Source organism: Sander lucioperca, chromosome 4, assembly GCF_008315115.2.
Source record: "Sander lucioperca isolate FBNREF2018 chromosome 4, SLUC_FBN_1.2, whole genome shotgun sequence".
NCBI classification, from domain to species: domain Eukaryota; kingdom Metazoa; phylum Chordata; class Actinopteri; order Perciformes; family Percidae; genus Sander; species Sander lucioperca.
This window is the reverse complement of record NC_050176.1, coordinates 4,135,096-4,155,561: the sequence shown is the minus strand read 5'-3', so window position 1 is coordinate 4,155,561 and position 20,466 is coordinate 4,135,096. Positions and strand designations below refer to the sequence as shown.

Sequence of the window (20,466 nt, the reverse complement as noted above, 5' to 3'; positions counted from 1 at the left end):
TTCCGGTGATGGCTGAGCGTTACTGCGCAGCCTCCAACTGAGAGAGACGACGGAAATGTGACGTGAGCAACCTGTCTGAAAGTTGGAAGTCTTCTGGTAGCTGTGCCAAGAGAAATCTCAATCATTCCCAATCTTGCAGAGACGGAGAGCGTAGGTATATGTAAGGAGATAACATAGACACAGGCTAATTATTGCTAACTAAAATGCTAGTTAACATTAGTAATTAAACTTAAACAGCTAATATAAGTCCAAACTGCCTGCGAGCTTCTCCTGTACTATACGGTAATTCCTCTACTATGCGACAGTAAGTCTTGTGGTTATGACACAATCTTTAGCCTATTTTTACAAAAACGTCTGCTACGGAGCCATAACGTGAGATACAAGGTAATGGAGCCATTAATACATTGTCGTGTTTCTTTAGAAATAAACAATGGACAAATAAAGTCTTTAAACGCTTCAGATGTAAAGTTATTCGCTGTCAAAGTGACGTCAAAATGAATGGCAGTCAATGGAATGCTAACGGCGGGTGAGTGCTTGTTAGCATCAAAATAGCGCCATAGGTTCTACGGGTTGTTGACAGACGCTTACCCCCTTGGTTATTCCCCGGAGGCATGAACACGCCATATTATCATGGATGTAGTTTCTGACGTGTCACTGCGAAGCTGCCAGCAGTGTGGTGTTGAGCGGGAACATCCTGCCATCTAGTGGCCAGAAGGGCGAATTACACTGATGGAAAAAAAACACTGCAGCTATCCACACACCTTTATATATATTTAAAAAAAAAGCAAAAAAAAAAAAAGCAGTGTTTTTAAAATGTTACAACTGTCCAAACATTTGCTTCAGTTATCTTATCAGTTATTAGATTTTTCTCTGATAATATTAAGCTACAAACGGCAGTTATATTGTCTGTTTAATGGGCTAAGCTGCAAAAAAAGGACTGATGTAGTCAGGACAGGGCCGCTAAAATTGCTTTTATCAATCACTAGATCTGGGACAAGCCTGTCACAGCTTCACATCAGTGGAAAAATTATGTATGATGAGCACAGAGGTTGTGAAAATAGAGTGACTGGTCTGATACCAACATGTCCAGCGATGACAGCAATTTCAAGGAGAGAAAGTCCAGCTAGCCAGATCTAAAATCTGGTAAGTGGACTAATTTGTGATGCAAAGAAGACAAAGTGACGGTTAGAGCGACACTGTGTCCACACAAATAGATAGACAGAGAATTACTCCGTTCCAGCAAAGAGCTTCCAATGGAAATGGCAACATGTTACTTTTTTTTTTTAATGGAGGAAGAGTGATCCTTTAGAGCATTATGGCTTGTCAAAGGGCAGGTATGCTGTGAAAAATAAAGTAACCCTGGGAGACAGGACTTCTGCATGGACCGAGAGACATGTCCATTGATGAGAAAGTTTTTAAGACAGGAACAGATAGGACAATAAGATTAAAGACAATCAATAGAGGATGCAGAGGCACATGTGAACTCATCTTCCAGTACAATTATTTAACCAGTGAAAACAGTTTCAGCTAGGGTTGCCATGGTAGCCTAATGGTCAAGGTGCATACCCCATAACCACGATGTTCCTGCCTATAATAAAGGCAAAATTCTGAAAAATCAATAATGCAAATCCTGGAATATTCCTGTGAAATATGGTGTGCCCCAGGGCTCTGTTCTTAGCCATCTGCTCTTCTTTTTTTTCACCTCTTGGTCAAAACATATGAAGTCATGGAATTAATAGTGATTTAACTTCATTCATCACACTATCAAAACTAGCAAAGACACGTGGAAAAAAAGAAATGAATGTGACACAATGAGAGTTTGTTTTCTCTCATAATTCCAGTTTATTGTTTTCCAAAAAAATGTAAAAGCGCCATATTCTCATTAATTAATGTACTTTTGTACACAATTCCTCACATCAAAGATAAAGAGAAGATATGAAAGATGTCAGAGAAGGAGACAGATAAATGTGTTGAACAAGTCAAGACAAGTTATAGCCCTCATTTATTAATGAGATCTTGATGAAAAGTGTATACACACTGTAAGAGCTAAAGTCAGAGGGGCAGGAGACAACAGACCATGGAAGGTTTCTGGTATGTGCAACACTGAACTGAAACAGAAATTAAACAAAAATAAATAAATCTGAGTGCACTTCTTAATGCCTATGGCCTCAATCAAGGTCCACTCTGTTTTCTAAAATATACACGAAGTGTTGGAAAGCAAAACAGGAGTGTACAAGTGACAAAGAGTTGATGGAGAGAATAAAAGACAAAGGGGAACTACAAGAGTAGTTTGGTTACTTGTTTCGTCATCAGTGGAACCGTTGAAGAAATGGAAACCGAGCCACCTGAAGGAATAACCAGGTGAAGGAAAGTTAGTAATGGGATTCTAGACATGCTTTAGAAAGTGAGAAGAGGCCGAGCAGAGAAACATACGTGCCGTGAGAGACAAAGAGAGTGTTTACACACATTTAACAGGCATGATCTTTTATCCCCCACCGTTTCTAACATTCATTCTTTAACACCATCATACATCAAGGGTTCAAAATTAACTTTTTCGTCCACCAGCCAAATGGCTAGTGAATGTACAAATTTTACCAGCCACTCTATAGATTACCATTGTTTTTTTTGTTTTTTTTGGGGGGGCTGGTGAGTGAAGCAAATCTACCAGCCACTTGCATATTCTACCGGCATTTGGCTAGTAGATGGTGCTAATTTTGAACCCTCATATACACACCTTTTAATAACCCACAATCTGAGGTCCTTTTTCTCAGTAAAGAATTTCATGTTATTGCAGTTAATGACATATAGTTACCACAAGTTAACCCTTGACCTTTTAATTAATACTAACAAAAACAAGCAGCTTCATGTATCAAAAACAACAACAGGCAGGGCCAGTATTTTCAGGAGTCTTATTCCGATATAAGGAGAAAGCCTCTGTCCTATTCAATGGCAACAGCACAAGAATGAGTCTTGGCAATGTCGCTCATTTCTGCCCTCTATAGGAAATCAGATCTACGTGAAGTCATCAATGCTAATCAACCAAATGAGCTGTCTTCTAAACTGTTGCATGGATGTGTTGCATTGAAATGTTCACAATCGTCCCATCTATTACAGTGGTGACCTTGTAAAAAAGCAGGTATGTTTCTAAGTGATGCTTACAAAGGCTAAAATGGTATTTATTGACACATACTCTTAAAATGGCTATATCTTAATTCTTGAATAATAAATCTGTAAACCCAACCACCACGTGAGCATGCAGTAACACACCACACTGCTTCACCTCATCAAGTACTCATCTCCAAAAGACAGTAACAAACTCCAACCAACACTAGTACATGTACATTATCGTATACTGTTGTCTACTGGCGCACCGTCAAATGATAATCACAAAGTAACATTCATCCGTAATGCACACAGAAATCTACATCACTCTGAAAAATAAGCAGAGAATGATGGTGGTTCCGCCTAATTACATCACAAATTCAGGCTATTCATTGGCTTGCGAGCGCTAGCCAATTAGCAGCACATTCACAAATCACATGGCATCTCCTTTACGACTTGATTTTTGACCCGAGTTCCTCAATCGTGCAGACAGATGCTGGACAGAAAGCAAACTAACGTGGGTCATCCCAAGGAATTAAAAAAAAAAAAAAAAAGTGTCCAGGAGAAAATCTGGCGAGTTATTTTTGTTTCTCTCCCGACAGAACGGTAACGGAGACGAGGAAGTGAATGTTGGCGCCGCAGAACTTTGTTGTTTACTGGCTCCATTTACCACCGTCTGCCTTCCTGTACGCACAACTTGCGACTAAAAGCTCATCTGCAATCAGCACCCATGATCGTCCACAAACATCTTCATGATAAATAGAAATATTTCACACAGTAGTAAGTCAAACTCTTGTTATTGCTTCTAGCGGATTTTTTACTTCGCTAAGAGTCAGACCCAGGTCAAATATTCAAATGCTTTTCAAGGTGTGATAAAGCCCTCGTGAGACCGACGAGTGGGGTTTGCCGCATAACACGATAAGATGAATGACGGAGAGCTCACGCAGCCACGGGAAAATAAGCATTCAGATAGTTTCGCCGTCAACTGGCAACTTCGCGGCCACCATCTGTATTGTCGTGATTCAGTAAACTCCCCCCACTCCGTAACTCCATGACGATTGAAAAACAAATTTCACACAAATGCAGGTGATCTTTGACCCAGGTCCAGTTCAGAGTCTACCCCACCCACCCACGCTTGACCTATTAACAATTCACCAGAGTGAAAAACCCCTCTGGTAATGGCAAACACTGTACATTTTTGCATGTCATCAAACGTCCGTGTGTGTCCGTGTGTGTGTGTGTGTGTGTGTGTCCATGTGTGTGTGTGTCCGTGTGTGTGTGTCCGTGTGTGTGTGTCCGTGTGTCCGTGTGTGTGTGTGTGTGTGTGTGTGTGTGTGTGTGTGTATGTAACAGCACATCCAGTTTTCCGGAGAGCGCACGTGAATGAGGTATGCGTTGTCTCAGCACTGTATGTGTGGGAGTAGATGTAAATGCATATATGTAACAGCAGCTCCAGTGTCTTCATCCTGTCCTGTAGCTCCAAGGATGAGAATATTGCTTCTTTCAGCTTCTGGTGCCACGAAGGCACCGCAATTCATTTCCCGACCTTTCCACAACAAACATTCTGCTAATGTTCTGATTCAAACTGCTGCCCAGCAGAGATGCCAGGCACAAAAAAATATATCAATTTTGTGCAAAAATCAGCCCTTTGAAAATTGTAACACACAGTCTGTTTTCTTGGGGGGGGGGGGGGGGTGGCGTCAAATTCTTTTTAATTCTTTGTCTTCTGTTTGTGCAAGCATGCTTCAGTTCCATAGAGACTGGCTGTGCAATGAGGAACAGAGTCCAAAGACGACGAGAAAGGGCAGGAGGAGGAGAGTTGGCTTCGGAGTTGACGGTAAAGGGTAGCGGAGGGAGGATTGAAGTCCTCAGCGTCCAGGTCCTACCTGGAGATCATGGAGCTGGACTGTGATTGGCTGGAGAAGGTGGTGGCGGCGCTGAGCTGAGAGAAGCCACTGTGGCTCGACTCCAGGCTGGTCATCGAACCCCTGAGGTAGGAGACACAACATGTGAGCGGACACAAACTGAACACTACTCGGCTCGCTTCACATGTACGCAACCGCAGTCTGCCACTGAATAACTGAATGCATTCTGGGTGCACGACCTGTGCTCATGATGCAGGACCATGCAGCCAGATCAAACCTACAGGAGGGAGATTCATTCACGCTCAGGCTCTGCCATGGGCTGCAACAACCAACAGTGTGTCAGGTAGAAAGGTTGACGTGTGAGAGGATCTTAAATGCCAAATTCTTTGCTTGTTCCAGTACAGTTTTTTTTGCTTTGGGTGAAGCTCCGGGTGTTTTGTTAAAAGGACAATTCTGGCGCAAAACGAACCTAGGGGTTATTAACAGATGTGTACCCACTCTGTCGCTCTCTGGGACATGTTTTCATGCTAATCGAATGTGTTTGTAGCTTGAAAGACGCTAGCGCGGACCGCTGATTAGCTTACAACGCTAGTATTCGGGGCACAGGGAAAGTAAAAACAAAATCACTATTTATACCACTAAAAAGGCTCAAAATATCACCAAACTTCAACGGTACCAATCCGAAGCATTGAGAACTTTGTAAGTGTACGGACAGTTTATTGAACGAAGAGCTCCGTGAAAGGGCTACGAGAGAGAGAGAGCTACCGGTAGTCAATGCCGCAACACAGCCTCGTACTTCGGTAAACTGGTGGTGTACCTGCGGACGTTGTGAAGCTATGGCCACCGAACAGGAGTGTCTGGGTTGCACGGAGTGGGACCTGTTGCGTCGCGACACCCAAGAGACGCAGTGTTTTGTACAGTCTGAAGATTTCCCCTCTCTGATAAACAGGGCTGTACTTGAAACTTTTTTTCATGTCCCGAAAATAAATTGGAGACGGCGACCCAGACTAGAGGGACCAGATAGATCCATTGAGTAAGTACACTAGACAAGTTATGCAGAGTGCGATTATTTCAGATATACTGAGCAAATTGCTTTTGATTTTAGTTAGCATCGTCAGCTGTAAGTCATGACTGGTTTTCAAGACAGCAGCGGCATGTAAACATGAGAGTGAGTCTCTTTATAATCTATCTTTTCAATAAACTGTCTGTACACTTACAAAGTTCTCAATGCTTCGGTTAACATTTAGGGACCCTCATTATGCTACCGTTGAAGTGTGGTGATATTTTGAGCCTTTTTAGTGGTATAAATGGCGATTTATTTTTACTTTCCCTGTGCCCCGAATACTAGCGTTGTAAGCTAATCAGCGGTCCGCGCTAGCGTCTTTCAAGCTACAAACCCATTCGATTAGCATGAAAACATGTCCCAGAGAGCGACAGAGTGGGTACACATCTGTTAATAAAACCTAGGTTTGTTTTGTGCCGGAATTGTCCTTTAAGAGCAGACGCAGATCCACTCTGTCTTATACATACAAACCAAAAAAAGCCTTTGGTGTTATGGTTTCCTGCCTCTGGCAAAGCATGAAGCATTTTGTATTTCTTATGTTTTACATCAACAATTAAAAAAGGGAGTCTGGATGTGTTTGTGAAGGCTGCTTGGTTTTTGTTTGGATCAAAGAGTCAACATACGAACAACGTGACAACACATTTTGGCAATACTTTCTATGAGGCCAATGTTTATTATGTATCATACATACCTACATGATGCATGACGACACGTGAAATGCATTAGGATGTTTTTATCGTTATACTTTTTAGAATAATAAATTGTAATCTTTTTTTAATTACAATTTCCTAATTTTGCATTAAAGGATTTTAAGTCTCATGAGAGGGCAGTATCAGAAGCTATAACCACACTCTCCATTTATTATTAGCATTATAAGCTATGTGTTTAGTCTTTTTTATTGCTTGTATTGGTTGTTTATTTTTTTATTTTAAGCACTTTGTGATTTTGTATCTGTGAAAGGTGCTAAATAAATAAACCTTACTTCCTTATTACATTTAGAGAAAGCACAATGACGTTCACATCTCTAAAGCCAAACTTCAGGGCTATAAGTTAGCATTTCACATGCAGTATCTGAGTGTATGAATGTTAGAAATTGGGCACAACACGAAATTGCACGGTGCAAATCACTGAGTCTTTTTTTATGAAAAGCTCGATGTAGAAACATTCAGGTAATAGCTTCTCATTTTTAGCCGGCACTGAGGATCGCTTTCGCCAGTTAAATTAATAAAAGTAAAGGGGGCAGGTCAAATTAGCTGTCCCTAACTAACATTAATCAGTTAGCGTCTGTAACTTGATAAATAGGGTATAAAACATAAAGCTGGAACCACCAAATGTTTGGCATTTTTGCTTAATAAGTTATTTTAAATGATGAATCGATTATGGCAATTCATCTTCTGTCAGTCGACTAACAGTTTCCGTAGTCATATTTGTAATGCTTTCTTATTAGCCATCCTATTGCCGTGGCTCCAACCAGGGTGTCGGGACCCCTTAAAGGGTCAACATATGATAAAAGGAATAAGACAGAAAATATATTGCTGTTACATAACTCTAATTTCTGACTTTTCTCACATTCTTGCTTTTTTATTGGTTAAAAATAGACCTCTTTGGGGTTTAAAAAAAGAAGAAAAATACTGTATGAAACTGTTCATAAATGTTCACACTAATGCAATAGCCAGTGATGAGCCATTGCTTCATTTTAAGGGGTCACAAGTATAAAAAAAAAAAAGAAAAAAGAAAAGAAGAGTTGGGAACCACTTTCCAAATGCATTGTGAATGCGTGGCATGTGTGTATAGGTTGTGGTGCAGATACATTACAGACATGGCAAAATAAAGCGTTACCTCAATTTCACATTCTTGGTTCAGGTTGGGGTCGGAGATTTAGAAATTTTCAATCTCAACATAATGTGTCAACCATTAAGCAAAACATCCTGTTAAATGCTACTACAATGAGTTAGATGGTGCTCTCAACTCTGCTTCAGAAGCCAAAGTAAAAGTGAAACAGCAGGTGCACGGAAAGCAAAATGAGATTCAGTAAGTTGGTAGAACAAATGGATGAGTGGGAAAAAAAACAAAACAAAACAAGTACAAATGCCAGGGCATGTCTCTGTAAGTTAGTTAGTGCACGTGTTTAGTGTATGTTGCGTTTGTGCACACTTGGACATACAGCAGTCGAGCACTAGTGTGCTGAACTTAACCCAGCCTAGGATTCTGGGTAGTGTTAGTCATGCAGGCAGGGTGACTGAAGCCAGCAAGTAGACTGTAGTCTCAGTGCAATGATTCTTTCTTCAGGGTGACCAAAGCAACAGCATCCTGTTAGCAAATGCTAACAAAAGCCATGAGCAAGAACGGATGCAAGCAAGCATCGCTTGAAGCGTGACTGCCATGGCTGGGGCTGTTCAAATTAGCAGCAATGACAATGAGCTAGTGCTAAAGGGAAAAAAAGGGGCAAACACTTAGCCACTTACAAACTCTGCACATCACAGCAAGCCAGTCTTCACAGGAAGAAGACAGAGCAGGAGGAGGAGAGGGTTGTGAGCGATAGAACAGGAGCGCATTGGACAGAAAAAGATAAATTAAAGGAGTCTCTGAGAGAGGGAAGCATTTCAAAACTCTGGGCCTAAAAATAAAAATAAATAAAAACTCATGATGCTCTTAAGGCTCTTCATAGTGTCATTTGTAGCAACATTACAGATTTTATTCATTCAAAATATCAAATGTCATACGTGGCACTATTGCAGATTGGTAGAAAGGGGGAAACTAAAAGAAGGAAGGAGCAAAAAATGAGCAATCATAAAGGAATATGTTGTTGAAAAATGTTTGAAATTAAAACTATCACAACATCATGGTAAAACACCTTAAAACAGCAAAAAATATGGACACGTACGTACACTTCGTGTGTATAGCATGGACTCAAATGTATGTCTTACACACACACACACACACACACACACACAGTGTTACTAACCTGAAGTCCTCAGAGCCCAACACCTCAGTGTAGAACATGACTTTGCACTTATGTGAGGAGACCTGCAGGGTGGCCAGCACGTCGTCCACTCGGGGTAGGTTTGTGGCCGAGCAGGCCGGCATGCTGTGGAACTTCCACTGGAGGATGTAGAAACCTGGCCACCGCGTAACATGGGAGCCCTGAGGAGAGGACAGATTATTAGTACAGACAAGCAAAAACCAACCCATAAAATAAATGTACAAATCAAAATGTTAAGACCATTACGCGTCAGTTTACAATCCTGGAACCTCACCTGCACGCTCTCGCCCTCCTTGCAGATGAGCGGGGACTCCACCATGCTGTAATCTTGCCCCAGCGTCCATGACTTGTCGATAAGCTGGACGTTGTTGCCTACTGGGGAGGTGATGCCGTGGGGTCCCAGGGGGTCTTTACGCGGAGGCTGGGGGGCCCGCTTGGAATGGTAGATGTTGAAAACAACGTCGCCTTTGCACATGTCAAAGTCCCAGGTGATGACTGAGGAGGCATCGATGATCTCGATCAGAAGCTGGTTGGGGGAGAGAGGGAGGGAGGACAGACATGGCAAGGTTGGCCAGAAATTGAAATTGTGAGATGTTTTTAGGAGAGAAACACAATAACTAAAACCGAAGTAAAGGTTTAGCGAGAGGTGAGAATCCTGGTGGCAGGAATAATGCGAGAGCACTATGGCTGTGAACCTTGTGCACTCTTTATTACAGCCATTCATAACAGTGGAATGCTAATTGGAATTTAAAAAATGTGGCAAAGTAAAAAGTGATAGATCAGAGCAGCAAGAGAATACTAAATATCAGTTTGTGAGGTTATGACCTCATGAAATCAAAACCATTTCCAGAGGGGCGATTGCATTTGACGATGCACCCCCCTCCCTCCCTTTGGTATAAATGATGTTACACAATTAACTCTATGTCAGACAGATTATGTATTAAAGCCATGCCACATTTGTTCCACATCTGAATCAAAAAACAAACAAAGAAGTCCTCTACCACATACAACCACTAGATGGCAGACCTTTCAACAAACCTTTCATGAGAGACATCATGCAGCTCTCTGTTCTCAGTGCCCTACTTACCCATTTCAGACATCACTACAAGCCTTCCATCTTTTCTTCTCACTTTGGTGCTCTATGTTGAGCCTCACCTCGTGTGGAGCTCCCTTGAAGATGCTGGCGCTTTGGTAGATTGTCTCGGTCCACAGGCGGACATCTTCGTTCTCGAGCTCCTCAGCTGTGCGGTACATCGACTTGGGAACCAGGCCGCCCTCTGGTACCTCGCACTGCAGAGCATGCGCACACACAATCACACAACACATAATTGGGTCAGTAAGAGGCTCTCAGTGTGGGTGCGGTCATGTCTCTGACTAATATTCTCAAAAGATAAGCCTAAGACTTTAAATCTTTATCTGACACTCACCATACATTCTCCAGCCAGGAAGTCAGGGATGATCTCCTTGTCTATGTAGTCCACCAGCCCACCAGGACCCTGGTAGTCATTGCCGGCGTAGATGAGGAACTTCTTGCGGGTGTTCTCATCAATGAACGGACTCACCTAAGGGCAGAGGCAGATGTGGATATATTTTATGAGCAAACGAAAATGTTGCATCCTCGTTATTCCTAGCTACAAGGAACTTCAAATGTTTCTGAAGCTGTTTAATTTTCCATCTGATGATCACAAATAACAGCAATCAAGACTGAGAAGCCCCGTGGTGAGGAGCAGAGAGTTTGCCTGGAGTTTGCTCAGAGTTGGAGTAATATCACTCCGCTCAAGTAGCAGAAGTAGCAGTGCTTCGCCTTCTGAGAATATAGTTCCCAGTTTGTATATGGTTAGAAGATGGCTGTGTCTCATATGACCTTGTTATTTGTACACGCTGTGACTATACAAATCACAACATGTAAATAGGAAAATGTTAGCGTTTTTTTGTCACTTATTGGGAGCAGTAGGCTAGTTGGAACCGGTTACCTCCAGCATCTGGGCTAAGCTAGGCTATCGGTGGGTGCGTCAGACAGAGTTACGACATTGTGCTGTTAATATATTGATATTCATGATGTCCCCGTATATAAAAATGAGGGTGGACCACACACTAGAAACACCTTTTCATATCCATATTAACTGATACTGTGAGAAGACTATTCCAGATTATTGGTTCTTACCAGTGTCCAGAGGACAGGGAAAACCCTGGGAGCTCTCAAGATAAGCAGCCGTCCCAGAGTCTCTGGGTAGTTGGCCTCCACGACCTCGATGATCCTCAGCAGCGCCTTGACTCCCGGTCGCCACAGGTGACGCATGTTCAGCCCCTCCAGATCCACCAGACATGTCCAACAGCTGCAGAAGAGGGAGAGAGGATGAGAGGTAAAGCCACGCCACAAACACACAACTGAAAAACTCTGTGGCCCAATCCCAAAGTCCAGACTCACAGACTCTTGGGACTCCAGGGCTTTGGTGTGCGTTCTTGCGAAATTTGTAAGGGCTTAGGGTTGTCCCATTGTCGAATTTCAAAAGGCTGTGAGGGTTTGAGTACACACTTACCGAGCCCTTTCCGTGAGTCTGCATTGATGCAGACTTCACCAAAGGGAATTACCCACAGTTCAAAGTGTTGTCACGTTTACCGCGGAGACCATAGGGAAATCCGGAAATTACAAAAGGTAAACAACAGCACAACACAAGACCACGGAACACAGACCAACCTGCTGTCCAGCTTGTAAAACAAGAGTTTGAAAAAATTTGGAATCAGGCAGCCGTCTCCTGTGCCTTGGCCTTGTGGAAAGCAACAAACTTAAAATGAAAATTCCCAAACCGGCAAGTGTCAGCAACATCTTTGTTATTAAACGTCGCCAAGGTAACTTGTGATCTCGTCAAGTGCTGTCCCAATCCCATTTATACCTATCTGAGCCCATGTGGCTTCACACACTCACTCACTTAGCACCTGAGATCAATTAAGTCTGTGAGTTTTTAGTCCTTAGTCCTCAGGGCTCACTTTGGGATTGAGCCTGTCTATGCTGGCTGAAGGCTATGGCGTGACAGCCATACATAGTTCACATGCCTTCCTGCATGGCTCTTATCCCAGCCACCTCCTCCTGTTTGAGAGGGCTGCCAAGTGACAGATACCATCTCTGTTCCCTGCCTCTCACTGTCTTCATCGCCATCTGAATCAGAGCACTCAAAGAGCCTCGTGCATTCCTTCCATTTCGGGGGAGATAATTCTCCTCCGGACTTACTCACTGAATCCTGCAAATTTGTACGCCATTTGGTAGTCAAAATCTTCATCTTTTCCATTAAATTGAAATTGTGTTTCTATTAACCTCTGCAACTTATTTTTTTGTTATTATTTTCATTGTTGATTATTATAAAGACACTTTTTTGATTAATTGTTGTTGATTAATTGTCCGCACATCAGGATGTACAGATCTCTGTTTATTCTCGGGCTTGTCTAGCACACGGTACATTTGCGTTATATTATACATTTTTTATATACATTTGTACTCCAATTATTTATTCCACTTTAGTATTCTTTATTCTAGCATTGTTTTTTGCACAATTCAAGAGTATGCCATCCAACACTTCACTGCACACTTTGTATGAGCATGTGGCAAAAACGTTTACAAAATTGTCAGAAAATAGTGAAAAATAACCATCACTAATTCCCAGGGCCCACAGTGTCTCCAAAGTAGCTGTTTTGTCCAAATAAAGCCTCTTTCACACATAGTTCCCAGTAAATAACTTGAATAACCTTTCAGGCACCACTAGTGATTTTCACTATTCACACATGCAGCCACATTCAGGATCATTACTGCCTTGCATCTTTTCATACTTGCCAAAGCAATGCCAGAATAGATAGGGGAAGGGACAATCCAGCAGTGTGTATTCCTGAAATGTTCCTGCTTGCATTCACAACACAGCCGTACTGGCATTTTTCCTGGAATGTTACTAGGTCTTGAGGTGGGAAATTGACGGTACAGATTTCCCTGAATATCTATCTCTGCTCCCATTCACACATGGGAAAGACTACATGTGGAGGGCTGGGTACCGAATCTGACTGAATTGCCTCCTTAGTATTGACGAGTATCAAAAAATGCCTCGTCATTCACTACCAAATTTCAATACCTAAGGAGCAAATCTCATCAGTGTCAGGCACGCAGCAAGCTTCTACCAAGATCTAATAATGCATGTGATTGGCTGTCTAACGTTACACGTCATAGAGACACGCAGGAAAAACTCTACGTTACGCACAGAGAAATGGGGTTCACGTAGTAGGAGCTAAAAAACAAATAAAAACATTTGTGCCATCATGTGTAATGTTGTAATTTTGTTTTGTTAAAATGGATTTTGTAAAATAGGTATCAAAAAAAAAGTATCGTTCAAGAACTGGTATCAAAGTCACAGTATTGGTAGCGGTAATTTTTGAATGATACCCAGCCCTACGCATGTGTGAAAGGGGCTTAACAGTCCAAACATCTAAGATAATTGAGTTCACAATAATAGTAAACAGAAAAAAGCAGCAAATCTACAAGTTTGAGAAGCTGGAACTAGAGACTGTTGGCATTTTTGCTTTATAAATGACTTCCACAATTAACTGATTATCAAACTGGCTGCCTACATTGATCTGTACTAAAGGTTTACCTGATAGGTCGACCAAACACCTTGGTGTTCTCCTCACAGCGTCTCAGACCCTCCTCATTAATAGACAGCACCTGAAATGACATAACATGAACTCAGTGGTCTATTGAGCATTTGGCTCCCACGCTCGTAACCTGAGCTTACAGTGAGTGCAACATCATAAATAGGCTGACTATTTATACATGTACTGTACTGTACACATCCTGGTGTTATTACACTTGCCATGCCAGCGTACATTCATTCCCTAATCTGTAATCCGGCCAACAACCGCCTGACCTAAAACTTGTCGTCCTACATTAATACACGCTGATACACACAGGCTTTAAGTGCGTTTTAACTTGTGCTACATACATGTCTGAGCAGAGACTCCTCTCCGAGAGCGCGGACTAGTCCTTTGGTGTCCATCTGGCCCAACCTCAGGACGTACAAAGGACGACCATCTAGAGGAGTAAAACAAACATTTACACCATCTACCACACAACATTTACATTCTACAAGGCTGCATGTTAAATAGAAACGTCTGCTTTTCAGTTGTGTAAGACAATAAGTGACTGTGTTCACTGAGAAATGCTTTCATGTTTGGTCTCTGTTTATCCCATCCAGATGAACTGTTCACTGATGTGGGAACGTGTAATTTAAATTTGATTTATATTGTCAACAGTCACCCTCGGTTTTTAACAAGGAATCCACAGCATGCATCGACATGAAGTGGGTGGATGTAAGAGTGGCTGTAAGCTATTTAGGGTAACCAAGAAGTGCCGACAAAAACTCATGTTTAATTCACTTGCATGGCTGAAGGCTGTGGGTTGTTTTTTTTTAAATCTTTATTTATTCAGGGAAGGTTCATTGAGAGGCAGCCTCTCTTTTGCATGAATGCCATGATCACAATGAATGACTTTAATGCATGTTGTGTGTGTAAGTTGGGTCTTTAAGAAACTGGAGAACTGAGCGCTTCTTCTTGTTAACAGCTCAAGTATAGCCATAGCCGATACGGCCTACATGAATCATGAATGTACGTGTGTTTCCGTATAATGTATATGTCTTACCTCTGTCATGGTGGTGCCAGCCCCCGGTGTAGTAATCCTGGAGGACCTGTGGTGAGCTCCAGGTCTCCAGCAGGTAGTCCACCTGGTGCTGCTTCCTCCAGGTCAGCGACTGGCAAAGGATCTCCCGCGCCTTGTCCATGTTGAAGTCCCTGGCACGCAAGAAACGCAGTATGTGCTCGTCCTTAGGGATCTGGATGGTAAGGGGAGAGCGTTCAGCTGTACTCGATTTGGAAAGAAATTATGAAAAATATAACAAAGAAACAAAACTTTTTTGTAGCTTTCACAACACTGCAAATGTCACTGTCAATTGGCTACTTTAAATGAACCACTGGTATCACAAAAAAAATAGCCATATCACGTAGCATTTAAAAAGTAGATGGTAGCTGTGAGACTAAAAAATTATTTAAACGCTACCTCAACTTCTGCGGATGTCCCTGACAATGATCAAGTGTGGAGGTGGACAGTTAGTCTTCTTAGTTCGTCACACCTAAAAGTTGCTATTTCCGTTTAATTACATTGCTACAAAAACTGGATAACAATTACTTTTCCCTTGTGCGTCTCCTGCAGCCATTTGCGAAGTCTGATCAGACAGCTCTCCTGCAGGGGGGTCAGGTCGCCTAGGTAACGTTTGATATAGTCTGCATCCAACTTATCTGAAACACAAAAACAGAACTCATCCAATCAACATCATTCAGTCAAACAATTCAGTGTACATACATACACATTTATATGTGGTGCACACCTTTAATTAAACCAATACCCCATAATATGCTGTCATATCTGTGTCAAATCAACACCTATTAAAGTGTAACCACCTTCTGTAGAATAATTTCTTATTATTATTTTGCTTTTGAAATATGCATACCCTCCATAACTAATCAATGAGGCCTTGCTTTCATTGCATTTATTCTCTGTACTCTGCTGTCATTTGAACAGTGCTACTTTCCTAGTTAGTAAAAAGATTTCCCTTGTTATACATTAAAACATGCAAAGATGGCTGGCTCTCATTTTTTTCAAACATCTGTAGGAGCAGACCTTCAGGTGTACCAGCCAGGATCTCTGATAGGCTGTCTGGCTGAAGTGCGCTGCTGTCCTGCTTGGCGTCCTGAGGGATGCTGTCCGCGGTGTCGCTGGGCAGCGGGTTGGAATCGGCGGGCGTGACTGCGAGTTTGGGGAGGACAGGTGGGCTGGTGAAGAGGCTGGCTGGTCTGGGTAGAGGCAGGGGAAGGGAGGAGGGAGTCCAGCGCGGGATATGGGTGATCCCTTCGTCTTCGAGCTCTTTCAGGTAGAACTCTATGATTTCCTTTCCCTGTGAGGGACACGCGTGAAGACATGCAGGGTGAGAATTAGGGCAAAAATAGCACAAGAGGCTGTGAATTCAGGGACATCTGATTTAAGTGAAGTATTTGGAATACAGACCAACATTATTTTACATTACAACATTATTCAAACCAAGAAAGGCTAATGCTCTGCATATCCATTTAGTATTTCGACCTGAAGTGTCAGGTAATGGAAATGGAGAGAGAAAATATAGGGAATGCATTCAACATTGCTCACATCTATCCTAAATGAAGGCAGATGACTCACTGGCTACACAGCAGAAGACCCCTGTCCACTCAAAGAGATTATACAAGCTTATTTATGTAATTATAACATGAGACGGACGGACTGACTCATGCTGCAGAAAACTCTAAACACCAAACTTCATAGAACAGATTGATGTCAGTTCTGCATCATCCATACTACACCATTATGCAGTAATCTAAATCTGTCTGTTGAGAGTTTCTGTGCATACACACCTTTTTGATACTGCTGGCATACTGCTTCATAGCGATCTTTTCCACAGTGCTCTCAAAGCCAAAGAAGGACTTGATGTCCAGGCTGGCCGTCTGCTCAAAACACGTCCAGTCCTCATTCTCAGGGTGAACCTGTACCAACACACGTAACATATTATACTGTGTATACACATGCAGAAACAAGAGGACCAGGTTACTAGGCCTGCACGATTCAGGAAAAAGTATGAATTACGTTTTTTTAGCTTAGAATTGATATCACGATTAAACCATGACAAAACAAAACAAATTGGCAGTACCAAACATAGATTTCTTTTGGCACCTATAGCACATTGCGCATCACCACAAGCCTGTAAACATAGAGGCTTCAATGAATAAAGAAATTAAAGTACATACCATTTAAGTACAGTAGGCTACCAAAAATAGTGACATATAACACATTGAACTAAATATGGCCCTGATACAGGCTCTATCTGAACTCCTTGAACATGTCTATACATAATTAAAACATGTTAATGTTAATGTCAAATGCTTTCAATAAATGAATTGAAGGACAATTTTTTTTTTATTAAAAAATAAAAAGAAATAAAGAAAGAAAATCAAAGTCATTTAAAAATGAAAATCGCGAACAGGGGTGAATCGAGATTGCGATTTTATAACAATTTATCGTGCAGGCCTACAGGTTACTATGGTAACCACTCACTAGACGATGAAGCACACAGAGAGAAATTGTCACACTGTGTGCACTGTGAGTAGGAGTGCGTGTGTCAGTCTGTCCATATAAAATCAGCCAGCCCTTTACACATGAACCGCTTGGAGCTTAAAAAGGACAGCATGCAAACATACAAGACATGTTCCTGGTGTGTGGTGGGAACGTTTTGAGAGGCTTTATAATTAATAGGCTATATTAAAAAGAACAGCGTCTTTTAGACAAAACTGATGAAAATCAGTTTAGCAGGATTAGCTGGTCAGTATCAGTTATATAAAGTAATACAAAGCACAATTATTTTCCATTTATCTGTCATCTGATTCTAGCACTGCTATGGCAGCTAAAAAAAAAGAAAGACAAATCCAAAAAAAAAAAGTGTGTACTCTATGTGTATTCTTTAAGGATCTATCTGTGTCGAACCGGGCTTCTTTTTATGGATTGCATTGGCTAAAATAAATTGGATCAAAATTTGATCCTTTCTTTACTGAACTCTCCTGTGTTTTGTCATCTCAGCCTGCTAGTGATCCTTTATGACAGCCAGGTTTTACACTGGCAGTGATGGACTATGTGATTGTGAAAAATTATTTGTTCGCTCAGGTGATTGACTCCGTTCTGACATTCGGGTTGGCAAAACATTTTAATTCAGGCAACAATATCATTTAATCTGGAAAGAAGTAAAAAATGTAACGCTTTCTGAAGGCACTGTACTGGTAGCTTCATTACCCTTGGCTACCAAAATATTTTAGCTTTAGCCAGGTCCATTAGCTCAGTCTAATTGAGCTGTCCATCCTGGTTACAGTTAGCACAGTGTACTAAAGCACACCATAAGAACCTCTGTGTGGCCTTGGACCTAAAATTAGCACCAGAGTTGGTTGGAGGCTAATACGATGTGCTTGGCCTCATTAACTCAGAGCACATCCACTCATAAATGGGCTGATCTGAAGACAGAGTTAAGCACACAGCACACACAAGTGGGGCTGGGAGAAAAGGGAAGACATGCTGGTTTCAGATCAGTACTTGAGAGCGTTCAGCCAGAATGTGAGCGGACTGAATAATTCACAGAGCGAGAGACAGGATGAGATAGCTGGCAACATGCTTGGTGCAAGTCTAAACATGGCTTTCTGTGCTAGGGAACCAGGAAAGAGATTAGAGGAGACACAGACATTAACATGGGTGTGCTGGCGGCAGCTTGCCATCCAGCAGCTGAACAACAGCTTTACAGAACGTGTGTAAAAAATATAACAATAGAACAAAACTTTTCATAGCTTTCACAACACTGCCAATGTTGCTGTCAATTGGCTAATTTAAATGAACCACTGGTATCACAGAAAACGGCTGGTCAGTTAGCCATATTAGCATTTAAAAAGTAGCTGGTAGCTGTTGGGACTAAAATATCATTCAAAATCTACCACACTTTTCACTGACAATGAGTAAATGTGGACAGTAACCCCAAAATTCCACCAGGCGCGGTTTTATTTTTTTTTATTTATGAGGACACCCGGAGGAATGTGTGTGTGTGTGTGTGTGTGTGTGTGTGTGTGTGTGTGTGTGTGTGTGTGTGTGTGTGTGTGTGTGTGTGTGTGTGTGTGTGTGTGTGGGTGTGTGTATGTGTGTGTGGAAATATAGATGTGTGGTTCTGTAAAACTGAACTGGTTGAGCATGTTATGAAAACTGCTCTCGCCGGGGGCCATCTGTACTACAGACATACACACTTATATGCTATATATAAGCTGCTTTTGGACAACAGTCCCACACTGAATGGCACTGGGGTGTGTATGCTACTGACCGAATAGCAGCAGGTCTCATGGATGATGACCCTGTTGGAGAAGGTCTCATTATGTGACTCGATGTGAAGTGTCCTCTCCTTTCGGTTCAGTGTGTTTTTCTGGATGAAGTACACATAGTCCACACCCGCAATCTGCAAACAGCACACAACGCTCATGTTACAAGAAACTAAACCAACACGAGACACCAAAATAAGGTTACAGCCCTAATAAACTGCTGTGTGTAGAGTTACTGCAAATATGAACATATTCAAAATGAATTATGTTGTTTATATAGAAAAATACTTTTCAACTGGATGAATGAAAATGAAAAACTATACTCTGAAGCAGTGATAAGGAGTTAGTAAAAAAAATAAATAAATAGAATTCACTAAAACCACAATGCACTGTACTTCAGACGATCCGATGTGCAACATACCCTTTTGAGCAGGCGCGGGGCGTCCACATCCAGGGCACAGCGGCGCTCGACCCTGGTGGTGGAACCGTCCTCATTGGTCTCCTCTTCCACCACATCACTCGCCACAAACATGGGGATAAGGTGACAGGTGGGGAACCGGCGCTCATAGGCCTGAAAAAAAGAAGGGGGAACAGAAATGTCAGCTAACAGAGGTTTGCAATCTAGGAAGATATCTTTCAGGTTTCAAGTTTCACTTTTGTGAATGAAGTAGGTCGAAAAGAAAAGAGGTTTCAATAACTCCATTGTCATCTCTCTCTCTCTGTCTCTCTAGACAATAAATATCTGACAGCTGTGTTTGAGACAACGCCTTTATTAGAAGTTTTTTTTATATAGTCGTCAGTGTATAAAATGAAGGTAATTAAATGGGTTTTAGATTAGGCAGAAAATGCATGGCTGAAAACCAGACAAATTAACTGGTGACAAACATAATTTGAATGCTCATGTCCCATTTTGGTGTTAAAACACATGCTTCCAAATTGAAGGAGTTTTAGCAGGGAGTCAAGTTTTTTAAACTGCTTCCTGAGCATGATATTCTTGTGTAGGGCTCTGAGACAGCATTGGGAAAGATCTCATATAGAAAGGCTATGCTGATGTTGTTTATAAGGCTCAGGGTAAATTAATCTTAAAACGATAATGCAGCTACGTCTTGTAATGCCAGCCAATATTAAATTCATTTGAAAAAAGTTTACGTATTCTGTAAGAATGCAAGCACTGAGCCAAGAGGGACCGAAGAATCTGAATAGGTGGGCAGAGAATAGCTGTATGCAGCAAACAAGTGAGAGGCCAAACAAAAGCTCCTTCAACTTTGCAGCATTCCAAACTTCAAACTACAGATAATGGCTCAGACTCAACTAAAGCACTTTTTCATTTCTTTTACAAAAAAGGGCTCAACACCGTATCCCCAAATTTTGTGTTCTCATAAATGCAATGTTCCAGCTGTCATGGAACAGGGCTTTGGCTGGCACAATGTGCAGCAGCAGCATCCATTTCTTCCCTTACTTTATCATCACCATTCTCCCATCTCGGATCTGATTGG

At 41.8% G+C, this 20,466-nt stretch overlaps 1 protein-coding gene across 3 annotated transcripts in view; it reads right to left on the bottom strand.

Annotated features, from left to right (window-relative positions):
* Window positions 1–4,443: 4,443 nt before the first annotated feature.
* Window positions 4,444–20,466, bottom strand: part of si:dkey-237i9.1 (SEC14-like protein 1) — a 41,194-nt gene continuing 25,171 nt past the window's right edge. For 2 of the 3 annotated variants that reach the window (XM_036000332.1, XM_031284591.2), the window contains 15 exons: window positions 19,392–19,541; window positions 18,976–19,107; window positions 16,487–16,615; window positions 15,723–15,996; window positions 15,231–15,340; window positions 14,688–14,877; window positions 13,993–14,081; window positions 13,645–13,715; window positions 11,178–11,349; window positions 10,441–10,575; window positions 10,169–10,303; window positions 9,288–9,539; window positions 8,996–9,174; window positions 8,496–8,522; window positions 4,444–5,090 (listed from right to left, as the gene is read on the bottom strand). In XM_036000332.1, the coding sequence (XP_035856225.1) occupies window positions 4,985–5,090; window positions 8,496–8,522; window positions 8,996–9,174; window positions 9,288–9,539; window positions 10,169–10,303; window positions 10,441–10,575; window positions 11,178–11,349; window positions 13,645–13,715; window positions 13,993–14,081; window positions 14,688–14,877; window positions 15,231–15,340; window positions 15,723–15,996; window positions 16,487–16,615; window positions 18,976–19,107; window positions 19,392–19,541 (2,151 nt within the window). In that variant the 3' untranslated portion in view covers window positions 4,444–4,984. The remainder of the gene's footprint in view (window positions 5,091–8,495; window positions 8,523–8,995; window positions 9,175–9,287; window positions 9,540–10,168; window positions 10,304–10,440; window positions 10,576–11,177; window positions 11,350–13,644; window positions 13,716–13,992; window positions 14,082–14,687; window positions 14,878–15,230; window positions 15,341–15,722; window positions 15,997–16,486; window positions 16,616–18,975; window positions 19,108–19,391; window positions 19,542–20,466) is intronic. The other variant, XM_036000333.1, reaches the window with a different exon arrangement.